The sequence below is a fragment of the Aspergillus piperis genome (assembly GCF_003184755.1).
Source record: "Aspergillus piperis CBS 112811 unplaced genomic scaffold BO85scaffold_6, whole genome shotgun sequence".
Classification (NCBI taxonomy): domain Eukaryota; kingdom Fungi; phylum Ascomycota; class Eurotiomycetes; order Eurotiales; family Aspergillaceae; genus Aspergillus; species Aspergillus piperis.
This window is the reverse complement of record NW_020291596.1, coordinates 551612-575664: the sequence shown is the minus strand read 5'-3', so window position 1 is coordinate 575664 and position 24053 is coordinate 551612. Positions and strand designations below refer to the sequence as shown.

At 49.9% G+C, this 24053-nt stretch overlaps 10 protein-coding genes across 10 annotated transcripts; 7 read left to right on the top strand and 3 right to left on the bottom strand.

Moving 5' to 3' along the window:
- Positions 1-382: 382 nt before the first annotated feature.
- On the top strand, positions 383-1957 carry BO85DRAFT_448041 (glycosyltransferase family 32 protein). The gene has a single exon (XM_025659848.1). It carries the CDS (start codon positions 480-482, stop codon positions 1599-1601), a length of 1122 nt encoding a protein of 373 aa, XP_025517002.1. The 5' UTR covers positions 383-479; the 3' UTR covers positions 1602-1957.
- Positions 1958-2846: 889 nt separating this feature from the next.
- BO85DRAFT_448040 (uncharacterized protein) lies at positions 2847-6117 on the top strand. The gene has a single exon (XM_025659847.1). The coding sequence runs from the start codon at positions 3229-3231 to the stop codon at positions 5803-5805; it is 2577 nt and encodes an 858-aa protein (XP_025517001.1). The 5' UTR covers positions 2847-3228; the 3' UTR covers positions 5806-6117.
- Positions 6118-6308: 191 nt separating this feature from the next.
- On the top strand, positions 6309-8039 carry BO85DRAFT_511646 (MFS general substrate transporter). The gene is made up of 3 exons (XM_025664616.1): positions 6309-6829; positions 6887-7634; positions 7700-8039. Exons 1-3 carry the CDS (start codon positions 6397-6399, stop codon positions 7884-7886), a joined length of 1368 nt encoding a protein of 455 aa, XP_025517000.1. The 5' UTR covers positions 6309-6396; the 3' UTR covers positions 7887-8039.
- Positions 8040-9375: 1336 nt separating this feature from the next.
- BO85DRAFT_511643 (NAD(P)-dependent alcohol dehydrogenase) lies at positions 9376-10624 on the bottom strand (the record flags this gene model as incomplete). Its single annotated transcript, XM_025664615.1, has 2 exons — positions 9376-10334; positions 10408-10624. The coding sequence occupies 2 exons, from the start codon at positions 10622-10624 to the stop codon at positions 9376-9378; spliced, it is 1176 nt and encodes a 391-aa protein (XP_025516999.1).
- Positions 10625-11431: 807 nt separating this feature from the next.
- On the top strand, positions 11432-12935 carry BO85DRAFT_394535 (dimethylaniline monooxygenase; the record flags this gene model as incomplete). The annotated part of the gene is made up of 1 exon (XM_025656927.1): positions 11432-12935. The coding sequence occupies one exon, from the start codon at positions 11432-11434 to the stop codon at positions 12845-12847; it is 1416 nt and encodes a 471-aa protein (XP_025516998.1). The 3' UTR covers positions 12848-12935.
- Positions 12936-12970: 35 nt separating this feature from the next.
- Positions 12971-14874, bottom strand: BO85DRAFT_518921 (MFS general substrate transporter). Its single transcript, XM_025665005.1, has 3 exons — positions 14524-14874; positions 13928-14455; positions 12971-13860 (listed from the first exon to the last, which is right to left on the bottom strand). The coding sequence occupies exons 1-3, from the start codon at positions 14796-14798 to the stop codon at positions 13065-13067; spliced, it is 1599 nt and encodes a 532-aa protein (XP_025516997.1). The 5' UTR covers positions 14799-14874; the 3' UTR covers positions 12971-13064.
- Positions 14875-16756: 1882 nt separating this feature from the next.
- BO85DRAFT_368811 (thiol methyltransferase) lies at positions 16757-17786 on the top strand (the record flags this gene model as incomplete). Its single annotated transcript, XM_025655887.1, has 2 exons — positions 16757-17197; positions 17427-17786. The coding sequence occupies 2 exons, from the start codon at positions 16757-16759 to the stop codon at positions 17784-17786; spliced, it is 801 nt and encodes a 266-aa protein (XP_025516996.1).
- Positions 17787-18038: 252 nt separating this feature from the next.
- On the bottom strand, positions 18039-19419 carry BO85DRAFT_394529 (bZIP transcription factor; the record flags this gene model as incomplete). The annotated part of the gene is made up of 3 exons (XM_025656926.1): positions 18039-18211; positions 18279-19281; positions 19336-19419. 3 exons carry the CDS (start codon positions 19417-19419, stop codon positions 18084-18086), a joined length of 1215 nt encoding a protein of 404 aa, XP_025516995.1. The 3' UTR covers positions 18039-18083.
- Positions 19420-19803: 384 nt separating this feature from the next.
- On the top strand, positions 19804-20306 carry BO85DRAFT_369524 (uncharacterized protein; the record flags this gene model as incomplete). Its single annotated transcript, XM_025655927.1, has 2 exons — positions 19804-19900; positions 19954-20306. 2 exons carry the CDS (start codon positions 19804-19806, stop codon positions 20304-20306), a joined length of 450 nt encoding a protein of 149 aa, XP_025516994.1.
- Positions 20307-22471: 2165 nt separating this feature from the next.
- Positions 22472-23992, top strand: BO85DRAFT_448036 (NAD(P)/FAD-dependent oxidoreductase). The gene is made up of 2 exons (XM_025659846.1): positions 22472-22994; positions 23061-23992. The coding sequence occupies exons 1-2, from the start codon at positions 22597-22599 to the stop codon at positions 23653-23655; spliced, it is 993 nt and encodes a 330-aa protein (XP_025516993.1). The 5' UTR covers positions 22472-22596; the 3' UTR covers positions 23656-23992.
- The last annotated feature ends 61 nt before the right edge of the window (positions 23993-24053 follow it).

The following is a 24053-nucleotide window of genomic DNA, read 5'->3' as shown; positions in this document are numbered from 1 at the left end:
TTAATGCCGGCTAACAGAGCCTTGGCGCAGCGAAACCTCGCGTGGGCGTGATACAGCCACACTTTAATGCTCGAGCAACCCAAGGGTATGGCATTATAACTATCTAGCGAGGCCACAGGCCTCCCAGGATTCTGACCAATTCAACTAGCGGTGGGCCGGTGCCTCTCAAGTAAATTAAAAGCCTCGCGACACCTCTCCGGTGACACCCGGCACTAGTAAGACTAAGGATCTTTTTGCCCTCCAATCAAGACAAACCGTTGATGACCCTGGTGGGAGCACAAACTCAATTTCCCTGACTGTTAGCGCCCGCGCTAAGCCATCATGGAGCGATCCTCGAACCGTGGCAATGGTAGTAATCCCACCTTGTTTTTAAACAGATGGACGGCTCTCCGCTGGGGCCTGGAGCGCCGAGATTATTTCTCATCTCTCCTCACCTAAACACCCATCCCCATGAAAGCACCTCATCTCGCCCAACATCGATGCTCCCTTCCACCCTAAAATCTTCGCGCTATGGGCGCTTTGTTATCTTGACGATCCCGCTGCTCGTGTTCAGCTGCCTGCTCTTCTTGACGTGGGACCCACTGCCGGGCCGACTCCGTCAGCAATCCCAAGCCCCGACAACGTCACAGTCCGATCCGGTATCTCAGGTACCACAACCAGTCGAGCCTCCAAAAGAAGAAGCATCGCGCCCTAAACCACCAGTATCTACCAGTAATCCATCCACCTCGAACCCGATTGCTGACATTGCTGGTGGTGATGCTATCTTCGGTATAACCGACAAGCTTTGGCAATCCGCCAAGAATCCCCACCTGAGCGACGACCAAGACGAATGGATCAGCAGTTGGCTCGAAAAGAACCCATCCTTCCGATATGAGCTCTTGACTGATGCCTCCGCTGCCACCTTCGTTCGTACTCATTATGCCTCGCGACCAGATATTATCGAGGTCTTCGAGACCCTCCCGATCCCGATCCTGAAAGCGGATCTCCTGCGATACCTGCTCGTGCTCGCGGAGGGGGGTGTCTGGAGTGATCTGGACGTTACCTGCGATAAGCCCGTGGCTGATTGGGTTCCAACTGAATACAAGAATGCAAAGATCGAGATGATCGTGGGCTTGGAGTTCGATTTTGAATGGCGCGGGGAAGGAACGGAAGTCGCATCGCAGTTCTGCAACTGGGTCTTCGCGGCACCCCGCTCATCACGCGTCCTTCAGGTGGTGGTGGACTCTGTTGTAGCCCAGATCAATGAGATCGCTCTAATGAATAAGGTGCAGGTGAAAGACCTGACGTTAGAAATGCTGCCCATCGATGTTGTTAATGTGACGGGGCCCAAGATCATGACAATCGCAATCCTTGACAGTCTGAAGAAGCTGCTGGGTCGGACGGTTGATGATCGCGACTTTCATGGGATCAAGAAACCCAAGCTCATTGGAGATGTCCTAGTCATGCCTGGTGTGTCCTTTGCGGCGTCCCAGAACGGATACCCCCAGGATCAAGGAGATGCGCTGGTTACGCATCACTACGCGGGCTCGTGGAAACAAGCTGATGCGGAGGCTAAGGAGAAGAAGAAGCAGAAACAAAATGGGCGAGACGAAGGCGTATAGGATGTCATGAGCATTGGATTATTAGTAGCTAATTTCCGGGATTGGCGTTGGTTCGCGTTTCAGCTTGTTGTACAGTTGCATACTTCTAACCCATTTTCATCTCTTGACGACTCATTCTGCTCTGTTCGTCTGTTCCTAATTTGACTCGGCAATGAAAACAAATTGCCTGTTCGTTGATGATGGTTTGGTGATCCCAATCCTGCGCTGGTAGGGTGGCCTCGGGATAGAACTAAATCCAAGATTTACATTCCCGGCCTTGGCCCCGGATGATACTATATATAACCACGAACAGTAGTAGTTTTGCTTTGTCCACCACCACCATTTGTGGTAATACAAAATTTAGATTTCTGTGTCAATGACTAGTAGTACGATGCTCTTGGCCATCATCGGAGAATGCTCGTAGAAGCGCTTGGAATTGTTGATATTCAAGGTTTATCAGAGTGACTTAATTTCGGCTTCCCGTACCCACCTACTTACTTCACGGGCTCCGCGATCATTAGCAACGCTTCCAAGCAGTAAACTCTGCAGGACACTATATTACCCGAGCCCGAACAGAAGCAAGTACATACGACCACAGGGTGTGGAAAACAGGGCTTCCCGTCCGCTCAGCCGTACTTAAGCCACACGCCGGGAGGTTAGTAGTTGGGTGGGTGACCACCAGCGAATCCCTTCTGTTGTATGTTTTTATTTTTTATATTTTTTGGGGACTCCTCCCTTTATTAGGCAGAATCCAACAAGTAAAGTCACCGATATAGCAAGCAATTGAAACGATATGTACTTTTGGTGGAACGTCGCGGTGTAACAACCAGGGCACCACTTAGAATTGGATTTCACTTCCAGCAAACCGGCCCCAGATATGCGGCCCACGTTATGGTCAATGTAGGGAGCGGCTCGCATCCTGGCGCCAAGTTTTTCTTGGTAGTCCATCGGCGTGTCACCAGCATAGAAATGCTACGAAATGTTCTATCTGGCTGATGGTCAGTCTTCTATGCATATGTCCATTTCGGAGGGTATGTATTCTGCTCTCATAGTGTTTTCATGTGAGTACGTGACCCTAGCATAATTGTTTCCAGTGTCATCCCTAATCATTTACCCATCGTTTTGAAGAGCCGGATGTACGTGCATCCCAGTCCAACGCCGCCAAAGGTTATCTTGGGCGCCATCTGACAATCTACAAAGTGCTAGATGACTAGTACGGAGGAGACTAGAGGCTAAGGTTATTGTCATCACATTAGCGCAATCCAACTCACACCGGGCGGCGCTTGTACCACTTCGCTGATGCTGACAGAAAGACTGAGTTGAAGTGCTGCTTAATCGTTAGTCAGCGTCCATATCGACATTGAATAACTAATGAATCTTTGGAGAAGTCAAGCTTGCGAAAGTTTGATTCAGGCGCAAGGGATGCCTTGCCATTTCCGGTTAGCCCGGGGATCGCTACAATCATGTGATCTTTCGGTGGGCCACAGCAATGACATAAGCAAACAAAGATCCACACAAACTTCCAAATCCAGGGTTCTGAAGCATTCTTCGTCTCCATTCCTTTCTTGTCATTGGGTCTAGAGCTAGACTAGTCTCCTCGACCAGATATCCGCTACTATTTAGTCTCGGCCCATCAACAATCGCCATTATGCTACCTGGATTCCTGCAGAGTAGCTACGCTCGCTACAAAGCAGATACTAATACCTTCGCAACATGGCTACTAGAGACTGCCAACAAATGTGGCTATCGGCCTACCCTTTCTGCTACCATTCCTACGACGAACAAGAGTAAGCGTGAAGGTAAAACGGATGGCTCAAACGAACATCCAATTCAATACACTGCTACTACGAAAGACCTACAAAAGTTCGCCGAGGTGATTGCCGGTTCCTCTCTGATCGTGCCGAAATCAGTCATCACCATCGCCAAACGCGCCATCAAATTGAGGAAAACGGTCACTTCATGGTTCTTGGGTCGTGGCGACATCGCGAACAATAAGCGCCATGCTCACTTTATCACTGCGCTGGAGCAAATTTGCGACACCCTTGAATGGAAGACCGCCCAACCCTCCAAGACAGATGCTAAGCAGCCACATTCAATGCCCGAGGTTCAAGATGACGACGCAGATGCTGACAAGTTCTTGAACAAGTTTGCTGTTCTCACGGTGGAGGAACCTGAGGATATCCCAGACACTCAATCGGCGCCCGCAGCATCGAAGAAGGTTGTCAAGGTCACGGTTGTGGAGGAGGAAAATGAGGCAGCCGACTCCTACCTTGGTCACTTGCTCTTCAAGACCTTGTGTCTACTGCGAGACTTAAACAACATACGGAAATTTATTTCCATCACTTGGTCGGAGTACCGGGATAAGAAAATCGACCTTATGAACGCCGCTGTCGTGACGGACAGTGCCTTGCAACTTGCCCGAGATATGGTGAAGGAGGTAGAGGCTGACTGGCTCTCTACTCGCACGCCGGCAAGAAATGATATTCAGACACTTGTTTACAATCTCGCCGTCATGAGCCGGGGCATCTCCGCAGCTCCATCCACGGAGGTTGGCCTGCCATACAACAAGAACATGGCTGATGTAGCCGATTGGTGCTATGTGCCTACCAAGGTTCTGCTTGACGCCTTTGCCAATGTCCTCCACGACAATCATCAACCAGTCTTCAAAAAGGGCTATTTCGGTACCTATAACCCAAAGGCGAACAGGGAGCGGATGTCTGTGGGCCAAAAGTTCAACGAAGACAAGATAATCCTTCTTTCGATTTTGCCCGAGTTCTGCATGTTTGACACTTTCAAATTCAGGACGCCTACCTCGGACGCTATCACGCAAGGTCTTGTTGAATTTTCCAAGAACAGAAAAGTTACTCTATGGCTATGCTTTGCCTCCCAGATTTTCCTCGACATCCATCACATCATGCGACACAGTACCCTGGGTGCATTTGGAGACCTTCGGATGTCGGGACTGCGCATCCAGAAGGTCATTGATGACTACCTGAAGCTGTCCAAAACACACCCCAAGCCCAAGTTTTGGGCAAAGGAGGGCGACGAGGAGATTCAAGGTATTAGTTCTACCGTAGACTCCTGGATCATACAAGACGCGTTCCTCAATCTTCGGGTCCTGTCTGGACTCGACAAAACCGGATCACCGCCTGAGAAGCATGCGCTTTTATCGCAGCACTCTATCCTCTGCGGACTGATATTATTCCACCTCAATATTAGAATGCAGCGTGTGGGCCAGCAGCTTGTCACCCAATGGTATGACGTCCAACAGCTGGCTTTCTTGCACAATCTCGTTATCAATTATGCTACGCACAAGGATGTGAGATGGCCCGATATGGATGCTTTCATCAAGATTCATGGCGAGTCTCATATCTTCATTGGTTCACGGCCCCAGAACGCCGGTGAATCGCTAAACAGGCTTGAACTGGCCACAGGCATCTCATCTGCTGCCAATTTTGCGCGCGATTCCCGGAGTAAACCCTTTCATAAACCGGATGGCAAGAATCCACGCTTGCTCAAGCCTACCACTGCAGTTGCGAACTTGTTCTCCCCAAAGTATGTCGAGGGTCTCGCGGAAGATGCCGGGATCGTCAACATTGACCGGATCCTGGACGAGCTCTCACAAGAATCCAAGCTTGAATCCTCGTCCTGCAAGGAGCCCCTCAGAGCTAATGCGGAGCTCTCGATTACCCAAAAGTGGTCGAATAACCGCAACATTGACACACTCCACCTTTTGGCCTTCCTGAAGACCAAGCTTTACGAAGAGGAGCCTGTCATCTTGTACAACTACTTCGGCATGCACAAACGTTCCATCGAGCTACTGCGATTGATCCGAGAGAAAGAGCATCACAAATTTGTTCAATATTTTACAGCTGGGTACATGCCTGATGAGTCCTTCATCCCCAACATTGTCCTTCTCATCCACCATGTCGCGCGAGGTTCGGCGCAAAACGCGCGTTCAATGGGACTCGGATCGGGGGACGTGGAGTTAGTGAGTCGTATTGTTATGAGCTCTGGCGACGTCATGCGTGAATACCTGAAGAAAAATGGTGATGTGGCATGCAAAGAGCTGAGGGTATTTTGTAAGAACAAAAAGCCGATTCAAGATGAGGTTGCTGATGATGCGGGCGAATCCGACGGGCTGGTGACGTCTTGGCTGCATCTTGAGGATGTTTTGGGTCCGAAGGGCGTGGCCTCGCTTATGACCGGGATCCCGATGGCCTAGTCTCAGGAACCGTCCAAATGCCGACTACTTGCCAAGAACTTCCGCCCGTCCCTTTGAAATCTCTGCCTCATTTGTTACCGCCAATATTTATGACTCAAAACTTTTCTTGCCCAGGCTGAGCAAGTATATGACAATGGGCTCCAACAATAATAATGTCTTAAATCCTTTGGCGTGCGCCAATGTTTTTTTAGAGGTGGTGAAGAGTGGGTGACAGGCCATTGTGGAGCCCCCAAAGCTAGAAATCCTTAGTTAAATCCTGAACATCGCCCCCAAAGGGCACCGATGCGGCGACTGATCCCACGCCGTGTGATATCATGGTGAACAACTCCAACGTACAACGTAGACAAGCATGACTTCGACTTCTCGAGCAACAGGTTGACAATCCCGACACGATGTCGCCATATTCCCATTTCCATTTGTCATGACTTGGCATTGACTCCAATCACGCAATATCCACAGCCCCACCCACAATACGAATTCTCCTCGTTCATCCCCAACCCCAAATTTTGCCCAAATATCGAGACTTTCTTCTTCTCAGTTATCAGATCAGATCAACCACGTGGCGAGTGCCCTTCTAAAGGTTCCATCACCATGGCCTCACCCCAGCCGACTAACCGCTTCCTGTCGGTGGTCCGGTCGATCCCCTTCCAGATCGCCATCGCCAGTGGTGTTTCCTTCACTGCTCCGGGCATGTGGGATGCCTTGAACAACCTGGGTGCTGGAGGTGCCGCAGAGCCGTATGCTGTCTCAGCTGCAAATGCCCTGCTGTATGGACTGTTCGCAGTGGTTTGTATCGCTGCCGGCGCCATCAACAACCGTATCGGGCTTCGCTATGGCCTGGCGCTGGGCGCCATCGGTTACCCTATCTACGGTGCCGGTCTGTATACGAACAACTACTCGCCGACGACCTGGTTTCTGCTATTTGGAAGTGCTTTGTGTGGTATTTCGGCTGGTTTCTTCTGGGCTGCTGAAGCGGCCATCATTATCGGGTACCCTAGTCCCAAGGATAGAGCGTTCTACCTAGGTGAGTAACCGGATTATTGGATTGGGTCCTGGTCATGGCATCTAACAGCTTCTCTAGCGATTTGGCAAACCGCCAAAGCTGCAGGCCCTATCGTCGGTGGTGCAATCGAACTGGGCCTTAATGCTCAAAACTCTGGCAAGGGAACCGTCAGTGCAAGCACGTACATCGTCTTCATCGTGCTCATGTGCCTCGGACTTCCTATCGGTTTGTGCCTAAGCCCAGCAGAGAAAGTCCAACGTAAAGACCGGACTCTGGTTGTCGTTCACACGCAAGCCACGTGGATGGCCGAATTCAAAGCCGTCATTTCGCTGCTCTTCACCCGCCGTATTGCCATGCTGATGCCGGCTTTCTTCATCAGCTACTTCTACAACGGCTTCCAGAGCACATGGCTGACCGACTACTTTACTGTTCGCTCCCGGGCTTTCTCCTCTTTCTTCACCAACTTCGCCGGCATCACGTCTTCCTTCCTGATTGCCACCTTGCTGGACAAGCAGTCTATCCACATCAAGACGCGGGCCCGCATAGCGTTCGCCTCGCTCATTTTCGTGCTCGTAGGCACCTGGATCTGGGCCACCATCCTGCAGTACCAGTTCTACTACGAATACACGAACCCAGTCTTTGACTGGTTCAAGGGCGGGTTCGGCAAGACATACGCTCTTGTTTTCTTCTGGTCCTTCGGTGGACAGGCTTTCCAACAGTTCCTCTACTGGCTTGTCGGGCAGTACACCACCGATATTTCGTCCCTGTCTCACCACTGCGGTATTCTCCGTGGATTTGAGGCTCTGGGACAGACTGTTGCCTGGGCGTGAGTCCCATACCTTTCCCGTATCTAAGAAAAGTATAACCAGCTAGCTAACGAACTTCATCTAGTATGCAATCCGAAGGCAACGCCAACCACTTCGTCAGCATTGGCCTTAACTTCGGCATTACCCTGCTCTGCGTGATCCCCACGTGGATTATCATCTCCGAGCTCGAGCATACCCATGAAGTGGAGGTTCGCGCGGAGGATACCGCCAAGGCCGTCGATGATGGCGAGGTCGAGCCGCAGACGGCTTAATTTTACTGACTTGTATAATATCATTTTAGCGTTTTCAACAACTTGTGCTGCCTTTCAGCGAGGCGTTTGGGGGTTTTAGTCGAGCAGGACTGGACTTGATTCAACAGCATGTCGGATTTCTTATGAAATATTGGTGATGGGTATAGTGGTAGAGGGATTAGATGTTAAGGGGGAGAGGGGTGAAGAATAATATAATATACTATAATATCGACTAGAGTAGTGTATGCTACGAGTGGTTTTGTCCACGCATGCTTGAAGTTCTAATAGTAATGAAGGCATAGAAAGAAGAGGGAAAGATATTGTATCATATGCGGATGCCAAAGGACTAGCTCACCCAGTGGTCAAAGGACGGACTGCAGACGCATTCAGAAAGGTGCTCTTGGGGCACGTGGGTGTACTTTGTAAACAAGTCGGAAACCCGCGAAGTATTTGGTTCAACTTCTTCTGTTGAGGACTGAGCTTCCAGTTATATTATAAATAAAGTTGTCACTCCTGGTTCAGGTCCACTCGCCGTTAAGCTTTAGATTCGGCTCGCGAAGGAGTATATGTCACGCAGATAGACTGAGGAGTACGGGGAAGGATCGGCGGCCTGATTACGTATCCAAGCACCCTTCCCGCGTGTCATGGGCCCTCACACTGGCTGTACAGCCGTCTAGGAGTGAGTCGAACAGACGAAGTGTTTCAAGGGTCTGAGCGAGTCAATGACCGAGATGTGAACTGATAGATAGGACACGGAAGGATAGGAGACCCTTGATCACCGGCCCTTTAGCTCCAGCTACATCAATTATCTGATCCAGGCTCTTGTATCCGTTGACTAGATAATGAGGGCTCCTGAATTGACAATGTTACCCTCGCGGCTTCGTCTCCGCGGTCGGTGGGCCATGTTGGTGGGTTAAACCAAGCCGAAATACCAACACCGGGTACACGTTTGGCGTAACTTTCCGTGGAGAACAAATAGGGGGAAAGCCTTTGGTAGTTAAAGCTAGGCAACCTCCTACCTGATCATGCCATCGGCTAAATCTCGACATAATGACATATAAGAAATGACACCGATCGAGCTGGGCCGTACCACTACATAATTCTAACCCACTTCTATCTCGCTTTCACGTCACCCCTACTTCGATTGGCAGTGACCAACTTTTTTTTTGTTCTCCCTTTATTAAACATATGTCAACCGAACTAATCATGAAAGCGAACAGACTTCTAAAACAACTGATTGGGATTACCAGGAGGCATTTGAATCTATATCTTCCGTATCAGAGCGAGGAAGAGGACTTATTGGAGTTCAATCGCTATATGTTTCATATTTTACGAAGCTGTGGAATCCAGTGCTTGCTGCAATAGTGAAGTATATAGTAGTTCAATATTTGGTGGCTGCCGATACTGGAAACGTCTGAAGTATTAGGAGTATATTTCGTCTGCCATGAGCTAGACTAGGATTAAGGAAACTAGTAAGCACACAGTGGGACTGAAAGGCCAAACAGTATGTTTACCATAAAAGAACCGGTTTGATGGTCTTCCCACTCTTCATGTCGCTTATCGCTGTCCTGTAGTCCTCTGCTTGATAAAAGCCCACCATTTCATGCAAAGGAAGTAGTCCCGCCTTGACCCACTCAATCATCTCAGGCACGAATTCTCTAGGGACAACGTCTCCCTCCACAACCCCCATATATTGCTTCCCAGCGACCATAAACTCATGAATGGGAATGCTAAGCACTGCATTTTCCGGCGCTGTTCCAAGCTGAACAATCCTCCCCTTGTTAGCTGTCATGCGAATGCCCTTGGCGATCAAATTCGGCACCCCTGTAGTCTCCAACGTCACGTCTGCGCCTAGACCATCAGTAAGGGCACGAACCGCCTCTGTTACATGATGTTCATCAGAATTCGAATCGATTCGAACAACATGCGTTGCCCCAAGCGCCAGCGCCAACTCAAGACGGGCCTGATTTCGCGCCACACCGATGATTGTCCTGCAACCGGCGATACGCGCTCCCATCACCGCACTCAACCCAACACCTCCCAACCCGAGAACAGCTACAGTATCCCCGGGCTGTGCGTTTGCTGCCTTGATAACAGCACCTGCACCTGTCTGGACACCACATCCCAATGGCGCCAGCAGCTGAAGGTCCTCCCTTCCCTCCACCAGCCCGGAGACATTCACCACCGATTCCTCCTGCACTAGTGTCCAGCTAGCAAAGCTCGACTGCCCAAAGAACTGTCCAAAAATGTTCGGCTCCGTAGAGACTGTTGACAAGTCCGCATCAGCGTCCCAGAAGACGCGGTTTGCTTGAGTGGACTCGAAATTAATAGGATCAAAATTGGGACAGTGTGCAGGATGACCTCGACGACAGCATTGGCAGGTCTGGCATGCGGAGAACGATAAGAGCACTGGGTCGCCGACTCGGGCTGCGGTGACGTTGGGCCCGACCTGACGAACATATCCGGCACCTATAGAGGGGTGTTTCATCCTATCGTCAGGTTCTCTTACAAATGCATTAGCATAAAGGGAGAGAGTAATTACCTTCGTGACCCATCACTCGCGGATAATGTACGCCATGGCCATTCTCCAGACCAGCAAAATGCAGATCAGTCTGGCAGACACCTGAGGCAACCACTTCAACAAGCAGTTCGTTCTCTCGCAGGGGTCGCAGGGTGACGTTCTGAAGCTTCCAACCGCCGGCCTGGTAGGGGCCGTGAGAGACTAGGGCGCGTCCGGTGATTTGCTGTGTGTCTGCCATGGTGTTACGAACAATCTTTTGTGATGATCTACATGTTCGGTAGCCGTGGGCTTATGTACACATGAGCTTCTAGAATGGTTGCTTGCCGATTTCGAGGGCCGGAACGAGTGCATGCTGTGCAAATTCCGGTCGGCATGCCGAGATGGGGTCAGATGTCTTTCGATTGATCCGGATTTCCGTCTTCGAACCCCCGAGTGGGTCCATTTGCGAGATAAGACTGGTACGGATATAAACTTATTTTTAAGCTATGCTTGCGGATGTTTCCAAGGTTTAGAAGTCGCGGTGCTCTGCTAGAGAAGAGGCCAGGAGCAGAGCCCGAACATTCACTTATTTTTTGTAACAGCCGACTACCTCTGCCGCACGGAAGTAATAAGACAAGAGTAAAAACCAATGATATCGGGAAGCATGAGTAATTTTTGCCTAAGGCATCACATGTCTTGTTTAGGCAGCGGATTCAGAGAAGGATATCACGGGGTCACCATAACCCTCACAGAGAAAATGTATAGAGTAAGCACTTCTAGACTATCCGTCACAGTCGAGGTATTGCGTAAAAGTAGAGATAGCGATCCCGATGACACCATCTGCCGAAATATTTGGTATGCCATTGACCACTTATCGTCCCCGAATCTGCCTACGGCCGGCAAACCAACTGCATGGCTCATTCTAGCGTCGATCACGCAACGGCAATAGCACGCAACATGATGTCTCCAAGGGATGATTTCCCCGCACAACTGCCAGTATATATATCGATGTGAGGACTGTAGGATGTATCTGTATACCACGTCACATCAATTTGCAAATACAAACATGACACCTAAATATCGTCGAATTGCTGTCATTGGCACAGGCCCTTCAGGTCTCTCCGCCGTCAAGGCTCTCCATGACGAGAATACCTTTGACAAAATTCGGGTCTTCGAGAGGCGCGACCGTGTAGGAGGCATCTGGCACTATGACCCAGCCCCAGACCCGTTTCATGCCCCCGGTAGCCCATCACAGACTCCCAACATCCCCACCAGTCTTCCCCAGTTCACCTCTCCACGCCCAGAAGACACCAGTGCCAGAACAGGGATTTACTCCCACCTCGACAGCAATGTCGGTGCCAAAACAATGGCTTTCACCCACACACCATTTCCTGAAATCAACTCATCAACCTCAATCAAAACATTCGGCCCATCCAATGCCTCCCGTCCGTTCCGTACCGTGGCCAACTACCTGGAGGACCTCTTCATCCCCTACCTGCACCTAGTCTCGCTAAGCACGACAGTCGAACGGGTCGAGAAAACCAGCCACGAATGGACCCTAACCCTCCGTAAAACCGGCCAGCTCTACCGCGGCCTACCCCAAGACTACTGGTGGACCGAGACCTTCGACGCCGTAATTATCGCTTCAGGTCACTACAACGTGCCTTCCATCCCATCCATCCCAGGCCTATCCACCACAGCCTTAACACACCCCCACGCCTTCGAACACGCCAAGGCCTTTCGCCACGCCGACAACTACGTAAACAAGCGCGTCCTCATTATTGGCGGCAACGTCTCCGCCGCTGACCTGGTCACCGAACTCCACGAGATCGTCTCCGGACCCCTCTACATCAGCCAACGCGGAATCAACCCCGCCCTCGAGAATGCCTGGACCCTGCCCAACGTCGAGCGCAAGCCCACTCTATCTCGCCTCGAACCTACCACGGCATCAGGAAGCACAAACAACACCGTAACAGCCCACTTCACCGACGGCACTAAACTCGAATCACTCGACCGAGTCATCTTCGCCACAGGCTACACCGCGTCATACCCCTTCCTTGTCCCGGACCCCGTCACGGCTAATAACCGCGTCGCGGGCTTTTACCAGCATATATTCCGTATTTCGGATCCCTCTCTGGCGCTGGTGGGCCAGGTGCGTGCTGCTCTCAGCTTCCGCGTCTACGAGTACCAGGCTGTTGCGGTGGCGAGATATTTCTCTGGTCGGGCGAAGGAGCTGCCGAGTCAGGCGGAGCAGGATCGATGGGAGTTTGAGAGGTTGAAGATCAAAGGGAATGGGGTGGCTTTCCACGAAATCAAGCCGGATTTTAGGGAGTATTTTGAGGCATTGTTGGAGATTGCGGGTGAGGGGGCTGGATTAGCCCCGTTTGAGGATAGGTGGGCCGATGAGGCATTTGAAATCTTGAAGGCCAAGGATGAATATTGGTTGAGATTGAAGAGAGGTCAGAATAGAGCGAAATTGTAGGGAGCTATTGCTCTGGGATACTCCTATTGGCGATTGGTTAAATGGGCTTTTGTTTGTTGTTAACAGCTTGCGAGTGGCAGGATATGCGTCACAATATATATAGTTTCAGATAATCGTCACCATCAATACCGATTTTGGTCCTCTATTATTATCTGTTTATGTTCTATTCACTGATTGATATCCATGAATTTCACAGCTAGTAATCCCCGCAAAACACTTAGACCTCCGAAGACCTTTTTCGTCCCACATTCCCGATCTTCCGTAACCCGATTGAACTCACCACCAAACTGGCAATATTCATCGCAAAAAGGAACCAAAAGGCCGCCCGATAGCCCACCATCAATGCCCCCGGACTCTCCTTGTTCTCCGATTGAGCGTACTTATCAGTGACACCATTTGCGATCAACGCCACTAATGCCAGCCCAATGCTTCGACCGAACTGCGACACTGTATTGAATACACCGGCAGCCAGTCCTTGTGTTTCCGCAGGAAACATTCCAGCGATAAGAATGGTCGAAACCGTGAATAGAACATCAGCTGCGATGGGGTTGAAGCACATGGCAAAGAATGCACTGCGCCAATATGTCCACGCGGGATTGATAATTGCTATGAGCAGCGGCGAGAGGGATGAGAGAATAGTGGCCCAGTTGATCAGGGAGTCTGCGCGCACTCGATGCAAAATCATGCCAGTGGCCAGGCTTGTGAGTACGCCCATGGTAGTCACTGGGATGAAGCGTACTGAAGTACTGAATACGGAGAGTTGCTGAACGTCTTGGAAGAAGAAGTTGGCTATTTGCTCAAAGGCATTGAAGGCACCCCAGATGAGGAATACGTTGGCGCAGATGCAGGTAAAGGCTGAGTTCTTCCACAACGAATTTTTGATTAAGGTGGGCCGAGATCGATGCTCTTGTTGACCTTGCCAGAAAGCGAAGAAGGACATAAGAATGATAGACAAGCAGAAAAATATAATGGTGCTTGATTCATGAATCTTTGATACATTATCTGTAATGACCCTAATATAGTGAGTAGTCCAAGTTAGTGATATTTTTCCATGTCAACTCAACCTTAAGATATACGAACGCTAAAGCATATGAGAGTAGAGCCAGCGCAGCACTTGAAGTAAGAGCCCCGATCCAGTCAATTCCAAAGAAGATATTACGCCATGAAACACCCTGTTGCTCAGAGGTCCTGGCGGGCAATTGCCGTACCGATAGGAGCAAGACCGGGGTATTGGCAATTGCTGCGCTGTAAAAGCCCCAGCGCCAGCTCACAGTATCTGCAAAAACACCACCCAGAAGGAGTCCGACACCGAATCCGATGGGTTGACCCGATCCCATCAGAGCAAAGGCAAGATTCCTGAGTTTTCCTGATGGGAAGTGCTCAGCAATTATGCTCATGGCAGATGGCATACAGAGTGAGGCCGCGACACCAGAAATGATTCTAGAGATTATCAGCTGGGTTACGCTCCGAGCGAGGCCACAGGCTATCGAGGAAGCACTCTGTAGAAAGCATCCCGCGAGCAGAGTTGCTTTACTGCCTACCGCATCGGAGATGGCACCCGAGATGAGGAGTGTGCACCCTGTTCCCAGGGCGAACATTGATACTGGCCTATTTCATTGCTTTGTCAGTTCTGTCTTCTGTTTGATGCGACCACAACGCAAAGATTTGCAACGCACCATAACTCCACTCCAGGACTTAGGTGTAGATCCGAGGAGATTTGTGGAACAGACACGGTGACAAGGCCACCTAGATAAGAACCAATAAAAGTGATACAGGAGATACAAAATATGACCACAGGAGCGTTTGGAGGCCCCCATGGCTCTCTATCCGGCAGGAGAGCCCCATGCTCAGAATTTGTTTGCTGCGAGTTCGGCTGTTCCTCTTGGTTATTCCCCTGATTAGATGGGGTGGAAGGTTTGTTGAAAGTCGGCGCTTGCGACATGGTATGCATGAATCATATATGTATGAATCAATCCAGTCTATCATCAAGGGAGGAGAGAAGAGAGATTATCTCTACGCCAGGCAGAGAGGAAAACGTGGACGAAAGAAATAAACTCGGAAGAAGCGGCAATCCTTATCTAAATGGCTACCCCACTAGTCCGTAGGGCCGAGCAAGACCCTGGCCAACTCATGCGCGATAGACTCTTCCCGCTCTAGAACTAAGTAGAACAGGGAAAGGGAGTCCGAGCGGCCTGCAGCTGCTTGCGCGTTTTCGGGACTTGCATGTTCTTATCTCGACTAGTGATACCTACCATCTACTCCGTTGTGAGTAGATACTTATGCGAGTAGTAACTCGCAGTGGCTCTGCTATAGAGTAGATATCTTCTACCATGCACCCAATGAAGGGGGGCGTTACCGCCACACCTACCAGGTTTCTTCCATACAAGAATTCGCTCATGCCACACCCCTGCCTACTTTCTGCTTACTGCAGAGAGTAATGTCGGTCTGGAACAATAGATCGAGACATCTTCCGTTTCTTCCTTGGCATCCGGGGTTTGAAGATTGTCGTCGGCAATTGTGGACTCTGCATCAATACTTGATGCCGCAGAGGCCATGGTGGAGGTCAGGGCGGACACGGTAAAAGTATGAGCGTAGTAGAACCGTTCAACAAGGCATCCAGTGGCGGTGTATAAGTCAAAGTCCGAATTTCGGGGGTCAAAACGATAATCACGCAAAGAGTGTATTAATCAGTGGCATCACGCGTATTATAGTGCTTGCTGACCCAAGAGTATTCAGACCTTCACGGTAATACAGCAAGGGAATCCTTCGCTGGTCAGATAACCAGAGAGTTATGTCCATTACTCAACATTAAAACACCTTTTTAGGCGTGATGAGTTGACTTAGTTCAACCATCTTTACTAAATCATCAGACATGTCCGCTCGGAGTGATTATTATACATTCCCTGTTCTAGTTAAGTTAACCAATCCACTAACCCATTACGCAGTAGCTGCAATGACTGGCCAGGCTTAATTGCTGGAGCCCCCTGCCCCATTTGGGCCCGTCTAACCTTATAATCCGTGGATCGACAGTTGGTTCGATCCGACTAATCAATCACATCCATTGCGAGCTACGATGGTCAAATGACAAGAAATTAATTCAGTGCGTTAAATGAAGATCGACTGAATCAACTTATCACAATGGTTATACCTTTCTTTCTTCAAATGGGAATTCTTTGTTGATCCCAAGTTAAGTTATTAACCTGTCGGCTTGATTATAATTTGCCACCGCCACTAACTGCTATTCCCTTCCGGTCAGACATTGGACCTCAGCGTCGAAATGTTTAAATATATTTACAGGTAGCGGCGCAACATTAAAGTTGATGTCATCAGCCAACACCTTAGCTTTTTGGTCCCCGGCTGCGTCTCCACTACTTATAACGTCCTGATTTTGCATGGCAGATTTGAGCGAGTGTGGTTTGCTGTAGTCAGCCCCAATGACAGTTAAGCCTTCAGGAAAAAAATGCCGGAGAGAATGGTGACTGGAACTAGTGGAGAGCAGCGTGATTCTTGGACGACGGTGGGCCCAAGATTTCCGCCTGGGCCAATCCCATGCCACTGTAGTGGAAATCTCCACTTTTCTCAACAGCTCTCTCTCGGTATGATGAATAAACAGATAAAGACCGATAAACTAACCTAACGTTCGACCCAACACTTGACTATTGGTTCGCGGTCGGAGCTTCAGGTTATCCCATCGACAACGATTTCTAATCACAGAGTAAAGGCACTCAATTACGGGTGTAGAGAGCTATAAGTAGAACAGACGCCGCGCACCCAGTATCATTTACTTCCCTGTGCAGGCAATAGTTTCTGATCACTTTGTACTATTCCTAATTTTTTACCCTGTTTATCACAGTCGCGCCAGCGCGAGCATCTCTTAACTTCCCCCGACTCCATCGCCACCCCATTGCCATGACGACTCCTACCAACATTGATCCCAAGGATGCTCAAGCATATTGGGCCAAATATCAAGGGGACAGTTATCTTAAGGGCTGGGCCTCCCTCTGGGACAAAGGTGATAATTTACCCTGGGATCGTGGCTTCCCCAACCCCGCGCTAGAGGACACCCTGGTCCAGCGAGCTGGCACCATTGGCGGGCCCATCGCCCAGGACGGTGAGAGGCGGAAGGCCCTAGTGCCGGGCTGTGGACGTGGAGTCGACGTGCTCTTATTCGCGAGCTTTGGGTATGACGCCTATGGCCTGGAGTGCAGCGCCGCGGCCGTCGAAGCGTGCAAGAAGGAGGAGAAGGTGAACAGTAGCCGGTACCGCGTGCGAGATGAGAAAGCTGGCAAAGGGAAGGTCACTTTCGTCCAGGGGGATTTCTTTGATGATACCTGGTTGAAGGAAATTGGAGTGCCTCGAAATGGATTTGATGTCATTTATGATTACACGGTATGTATATCACTCACTGCCGCTGTTGGGATCCATTCCGTCATTGCTATTGTTTTCTCTCCACTTGTACTCTGCGCCTACGGACGGCACCGCAAGATGGTTACTCTGTGTTTAGAATTTTGATGTGCCTTTTCCGACCCACGCTGGATCCTTCTGGTCTTTCTGGACTCTCCTTCTGACAACCATCCAGTTTTTCTGTGCTCTGAACCCAGAGCTCCGTCCTAAATGGGCTCTGCGACACACCGAGCTCCTTGCTCCCTTCCCTGCAGGCAACCTGATCTGTTTGGAATCTCCTCGTCATAAGGATCCCTTGGCCCCCGGCCCTCCATTTGCCTCTCCTTCCGAGGCCTACATGGAGCATCTGAGCCACCCCGGTGAGAAGATCTCCTACAACAATAAGGGTCTTGTCGACGCGGACCCGTTGCGAGAGCCCAGCAAGGCGGGCCTGGAGAGAGTGGCGTACTGGCAGCCAGAGCGCACACACACTGTGGGCAAGGATAAGAATGGGTTGATCCACGACAGAGTCTCTATTTGGCGTCGACGTGTCTAGAAATGTGCCTGCGCATTTGTGACCCAAATAGGGACAGAACATTAATGGAAAATATAGGTGATTATGGAGTCCGGCCTTAGATTTTAAAGGCCAGCCCCTAGACGCTAAAGTGAAAGTCGAATTGAATTGCTGGGATGCAAAAGGCACTTTTTTAAAAGAAATTTCGCGGACATAGGGAACATATGCATTGGGAGGATTTCCTCAACTCCATAGCGGGACCTTGGTTCTAATCGTCGCATCATGCAAAGTAAGCGGAGATTATATTTATTGTAGACATATGTCGTTGTTATACATAATTCATGGTATTTCGTACACAGGGTTAAACGCCCAAGGATCATCAAGAGTGGCAAGGCGAATGGCATTTTCAACATCGCGCTTTCGGAACGCTGGCCCGCGACCGAGACAGATAGTGCGGAGGGAAAGATCTACGACCAGGTCAGTAAATGCACGGACAAGAAGGCACAAAGAACCATTGATCGCGGCGTTACTCACATTTGATGAAGCTCACTGCGTTGAGCTGCGGTGCCGAATTGAACCGGGAACGGGAGAGGGGCGAGCTCGGGCCCTGAAGACGAATCCCTCGCTGCTGTAGCAGCCTTTGCACACCACTCGCATCCATCCACTCATCAGGACCCGATTCATTGACAATCTGCCACATTCGCGAGGAAAGGGCGAGTCGTTCAGGCGAGTAGCTGTTCCTCCTTGAATTAAGGACTCTTGTCCTTAACTCAATCGTGTCTCCTGTGTCGTCGTGCATGACGGCGACAAATCCGGAGATCAAGCAGTCGCGCTCGTTGATGGCTAATTGTTTCCCGAAGATTGCTTTGACCATTGGATCATCTCCAGACAAGCTTGTTAACAGACAGTATCCAGTCTCGCAGCATTGTCGGACTAGAAGGTGTGAGAGTGTCCAGCGCCCTTGCTTTAATGAATTGTCCGGCGATAGTATGGTCGGGAAATTCAAGGCAGGAGCAGGACTAGCGATGGATGAGAAGGAGATATTCGGAGGCGACAAGGCTATTCCGAACGGCAGAATTGCTTGTTCTTGGAAGGGTGGCGTAGGGGGTAGTTGTGATAAGTCAGGCCATTGAGCCGCGAGGTCCGACTCGGGCGGGAAAGTATTACCGATTATGGGCAATGAATCAAGTTGCGTTATGAGCGTATTATAATTTGAGATGATATCTTGTGTATTGCTAAGCGTGGGAGACATTGACGGCGCCACATCCGCCGGGGCTGCAGGTTGTTCGGCCTCGTCGCAGCTCCTTTTGGCAAGCGACACGTATTGCTGTGTAATTTTTTGCAAAGCAGCTGTGACAAGAGGCTGATTTTGAAGAATCCCAGCCTCGAACAGAAGATTACTGAAGGAAAGGAACGACTCGCTGAGCTCCTCGATGCCTGACTCGAGTTCCTGTACGCGAGATTGCAGATTGACGATCGTGGTCTCCTTTCTCCTGCGATATGCTTGCTGCGCGACACGAAGCTGCCTTCTACGTCTCTGGATTCCTTGAGTTAGTTCCAACTTGCTCTGTATTTGCTTCGATGTGCCCACCTCGGGAGCTTGTTGGTCGTCCGTCGCATTTCGTGGCCGGCCTCTCTTGCGAGGCGCGGGCGCGTCATTCATTGCTTCGACCATGGTGTATTGCTTTTGCTTTTGAGGCCCCTCTTTCAATCTTGAAGACATGCTGTGATGTAATGGATAATCTGAGAACGCGAAAAGGATGTGACGGCGTTGCCAGTTTACTCATCAGGGTCTGGGCGTCGGGACTGTTGAATAATCGAAAAATCGGTGGGCCGCCACGATTGGCCCGAACTGCGCCCAAAGTTTATTTACGGCTTTGAATTCGTGGGCTCCCCTGCTCTATCCGAACGTCATCAACTCATCATTAAGACCGAGCGCGCCGCAACGAGGAATATAAATAGAATTATCGCGGTCAGCCTACTCCGTGATGCTCCGTCTCCAATGTTCCAAAATACCTTCATGCGCAGCGCACAGCGCACAGCGTACAGCTCTCGCAACATGTCTTCATTCACTCAGCCAGTGCCAGTAGTTGCCTGCGGCAGAATACCCGCGATGGGGAAATCAATCTCCCAGCACCTACTGCCTGAATACGAAGGTTCTTGATATGCAATCCTGCAATAAACTAAGCATGGTCCTAATGCTCCTCAGTCATCCACTTCATCCTGTCATATGAGGCTGCAGAGGCTGAACTCCCGCATCTGCTTGCAGGTCGCGATCCTCAGTCTCGGAGTCCCAATGAAATAGGAACCCACGATTATAGCCGGCCTCCTCGCGCGGTAATATTTGGTCGCGGCTATGAGCCTAAGCAGGTTGAAGAGCTTAAGCAAAAATTCGCGGGTGTTACCAAAGAACCTGTTGCTTGGGTGAGGGGGAACCCAGCGGACTTGCCTGCCGGGGCCGCTGGGCCTGAGTATGCTCAGAATGTCGCGGCGGATATGAAGAAGGTGCTTAAAAAATGGAGGGATGGGGGAGGAAAGGGGGAGGAGATTTTGGTGTACTAGTTGCTTTGTCGGGAGAGATTATTTAATGCCTCACTTTTTGCCAGTTCGAATCTCCCAAACACAAATTGATTGAAGGACCGATATCAAGGATATTTGTAAGTGGTCTTGGACTTCGCTAGTTGGATCCCTGAACTTCGATCTTTGGCGTGTCGATTTACTTCTGTTCACTTCATGTAGGTGCACCTATCAATGTCATATGCCATGGTACTGCTTGGTCCACACAGGTCTCTGCGCTTTCATTACGCCGTGTTGGTTTTTTTTTGGGAGACCTAGATCCCGTTTCAAAGGATGGAAAATCACCAGTAACAATGGAGATGTACACGAAGGTCCGAAACCTCCTTCCGGCCCGCAGTACGAGCTTATTTAGAGACCCTAACGCCAAGACACCTTAATGTATGCGTGAGTCACTATTTGACAAGGTGGTAAAATGAATATAATTAGGGGCCGCAAATATACGCTACCCACTGCCCATCATGGGAACCAGACGGGTTGCCCATGAAGTGCCCAAAAATGCAGAATAACCCTTTCAGGCATACGCCTCACGCCTCAGACCCAGTATAGCCTCGTACTATGTCTATTATGTCTAAGCTGGTCCCCTGACGACTATACTGTGTTGAGCGCGACTCAAGAGCATTGTTCCCAAGAATACCTTCTTATCCTGGGCCGAGTATTGATACCATCTATTAGTTAAAAGCTGGAAGAAAGCGCCCGCGTTTCAAGCCTCACATACAAGATACTACGCACATGCCAGTGGTTTTGTAGAAGTAAGCATAGGTGTTCAATGGCACTGGCAGAATTTAAGCCTAGTGACCACCAGTTGCCTGAGAGTAGAATCCGTGGACACGGATCAAGGGACCAGCCTGATCGGCTTGAACTCCAAGTTATGGGGTTCCTCTGCTGGATTTGTCAACGCTCTCATACTCCACTCTTGAACGAAGGGAAGGCTGCGCAGGTATACACTACAATATATATTAACGAAGGCTTGTGTGCGGTAATAAGTCCTATGTAGCACCAGAGGACATGATACCTACTTAGGCGATCCACAGAAGTATTTTCAGACTACGTTATTTCTTTTATTTTGTCGCTGGGTCGCTGGGTCGCTGGTCCTGTTGGGAGCAACTTGTGGACAGTACGCGAACGTCTCGAATTGGCTTTCGTTGTTTATTGCTTTCCTGCTTCCCCAGACTATTTATGACTGCGTGAGTGTTCTTCCTTCCATTGTCTACTTGATAGGTCGGACCCGTTTTGTTTCCTTCTGCCTACTTATTATATTTAGATTTCGTTGACGGCTTTGTGAATGTTACGGTGGATCGAACATCCCAGGTGGAGGTATTCACAGGGAGCTAGTGTTTCGACGGAACCAGTGGACCCCTTTGCACCAAGCCGCGGTACTTACGAAGCCACCACTAAAACATAAAAGCGTACTCGTATACGTACCGATTTTGGAACGGTGTAGGACTATAAATGTTGATTAAGGTACAACTCGGAACTGCCAATCTCAGCTACAACCTGGTCACCATGCTACTTCTCATCCTGCTCATTCTTTCAGCGATTGCGATAGAGTCTCCTGTCTTCGCCGCAAATTGCAGAAGCTCGCCTTTCAGGCCCTTTCTGGTCTCCAACTGACCGGTCGGGTTTGTTCGGACTTGGAGGCGCGGACAGACCCCCTGGTAATTTAGTGCAAATGCCAGAGGTTCGCCAACAACTCAGGTCGACAGGGATATGTGTCCAGTGGTGCATGAATTCAGAGCTACCGATACAGCAGGTACATATAAGTTTTGGAAAGTAAACATTGGGATATTCAAAAAAAAAAAAAAATTATTTTTTATGGTCTGGCAATTGGTAGCTAGCAAAAGCTAATGTACGAGGAAGTGCTGAGTACTGATCTCATATGATCAGGTTAAATTATACCAGGAATGTCATAACTTACCAGGAATGAGCTTGACTTACTGTTTTATTATTTAGGTCAATTCATTCCATCACTGCAAAGTTATTGTGACTACTGACAAGGAAGTGTTGCCTATTCCCCATTCCTTTCTTGATCTCCTATTTACCCCTGTCATAGATGTGGGCCCAGCCTTTGTTCTTTTGACGGGGTAAGATTATAGACCAGCATTTAGTTTCCCCAACAGCCTTTCTAACACCCCCGCCCCAGTTAACCCCACCGACCAACACCTTCTATGCGATCATTTAAGCAATGAGTCGCTTCTGGTGGATTTTCTCTTTTCTCCCTTCACATATTTCCCGTTCACCACTGACCTCACAAACAGGAACACCCAACGTGATAACAATGCCTGCCGACCTTGTCGACGTTCTCATCATTGGCGGCGGCCCCGCTGGCCTAACAGCAGCCCTCACTCTTGCACGACAATTACACACAGCGATCCTCTTCGATAATCAGTCCTACCGCAACGGCAATTCCTCCTTTATGCACATGATCCCAACATGGGACCACAAAGATCCTGCTCAATTCCGAGAGAAGGCTCGCCAGGAGATCCTCTCGAACTATTCTACCATTCGCCTGGAGAATGCAACTGTCGCAAAGGCGGAGAAGAAAGACGACGGTCTTTTCAAAGTAACAGATGAGAATGGGAGTTCTTGGGAAGGAAGGAAATTGATCCTTGCCACTGGATCCCAGGACATTTTCCCACCCATTCCCGGCTATGCTGATGCCTGGGGAAAGCGCATGTGAGCTCCATATTCCATGACTCTCCACGTGCTATCTTAGAGCTGGGCTAATTTCTTTGGAAATAGCTTCCACTGTCTCTTCTGCAAAGGATACGAGGATCGCAGTGCAAAGCGAGCAGGCGTTCTAGCCATCCAGTCCGCCGCAAATGTGCCGATGGCGATGCATCAGGCGGAAAATGCTGCCCAGCTGGCCGAGCAGGTTACCATCTATACGAATGGACAAGAGGCCCTTAACTCCCAGTTGGCTGCTACCTTAGTCGATAAGGGCAGCACAACAGTGTTCAAGGTCGACAATCGTGAAATAACCGGTGTGTCGCTCAATGGGGACGATCTGAGTAATCCAGTCTCTGTTCAGGTCCAGCTTGCCGATGGTAGCCAGGTCGAAGAAGCTTTTCTCGTTCATAACCCTGACACGCAGGTCAAGAGCGCCCTCGCTACTCAGTTGGGTCTGGACCTCGCACCTAGTTTTGTTCCCGGTACGGGCGATATAGCTGCCGCAGCCCCTTTCTATCAGACCAGCATCCGGGGCGTGTTTGCTGCGGGCGACTGTATGACTCCGTACAAGGTGGTTGCGGGCGCCATTTCTAGTGGATGCAATGCGGCTGTTGCGGCTTCAGCGCAGCTGCTCGCGGAGAAGCATGGCCACCAGCCGCTTTTCTAATTCTAACGTTTGGTGACGATTCTAGATGATATGAGGGCTATACTATCCTGGTCAGATGTGACAAGACGAGGAAGGTTATGGGAAGCGGAACAACTGTAAATTCTATACAAAAATTGCACATAGGTCCAGAACCTGTAGAAAAGGCTAATTGGTTTGAAAGGCATGTAGACAGCTAAACACCGATTGTCCAGGATGGTGGATTACACAGCCTCAGCCTACACAAAATGGCGAGGGAGGCTTTGCAAGGACACTTCCATGAGACATAGCAATGAAAAATATGGCAATGATAGGAAGGAAGGCGCTGCAAACAAGCTTGTTTAGGACCCGTGGTTCCATCGCCCCATTGATTCGGCCAAATGCCGAAACGGGGCAAAATTTCGCCGTTTGAGGCAACTGGT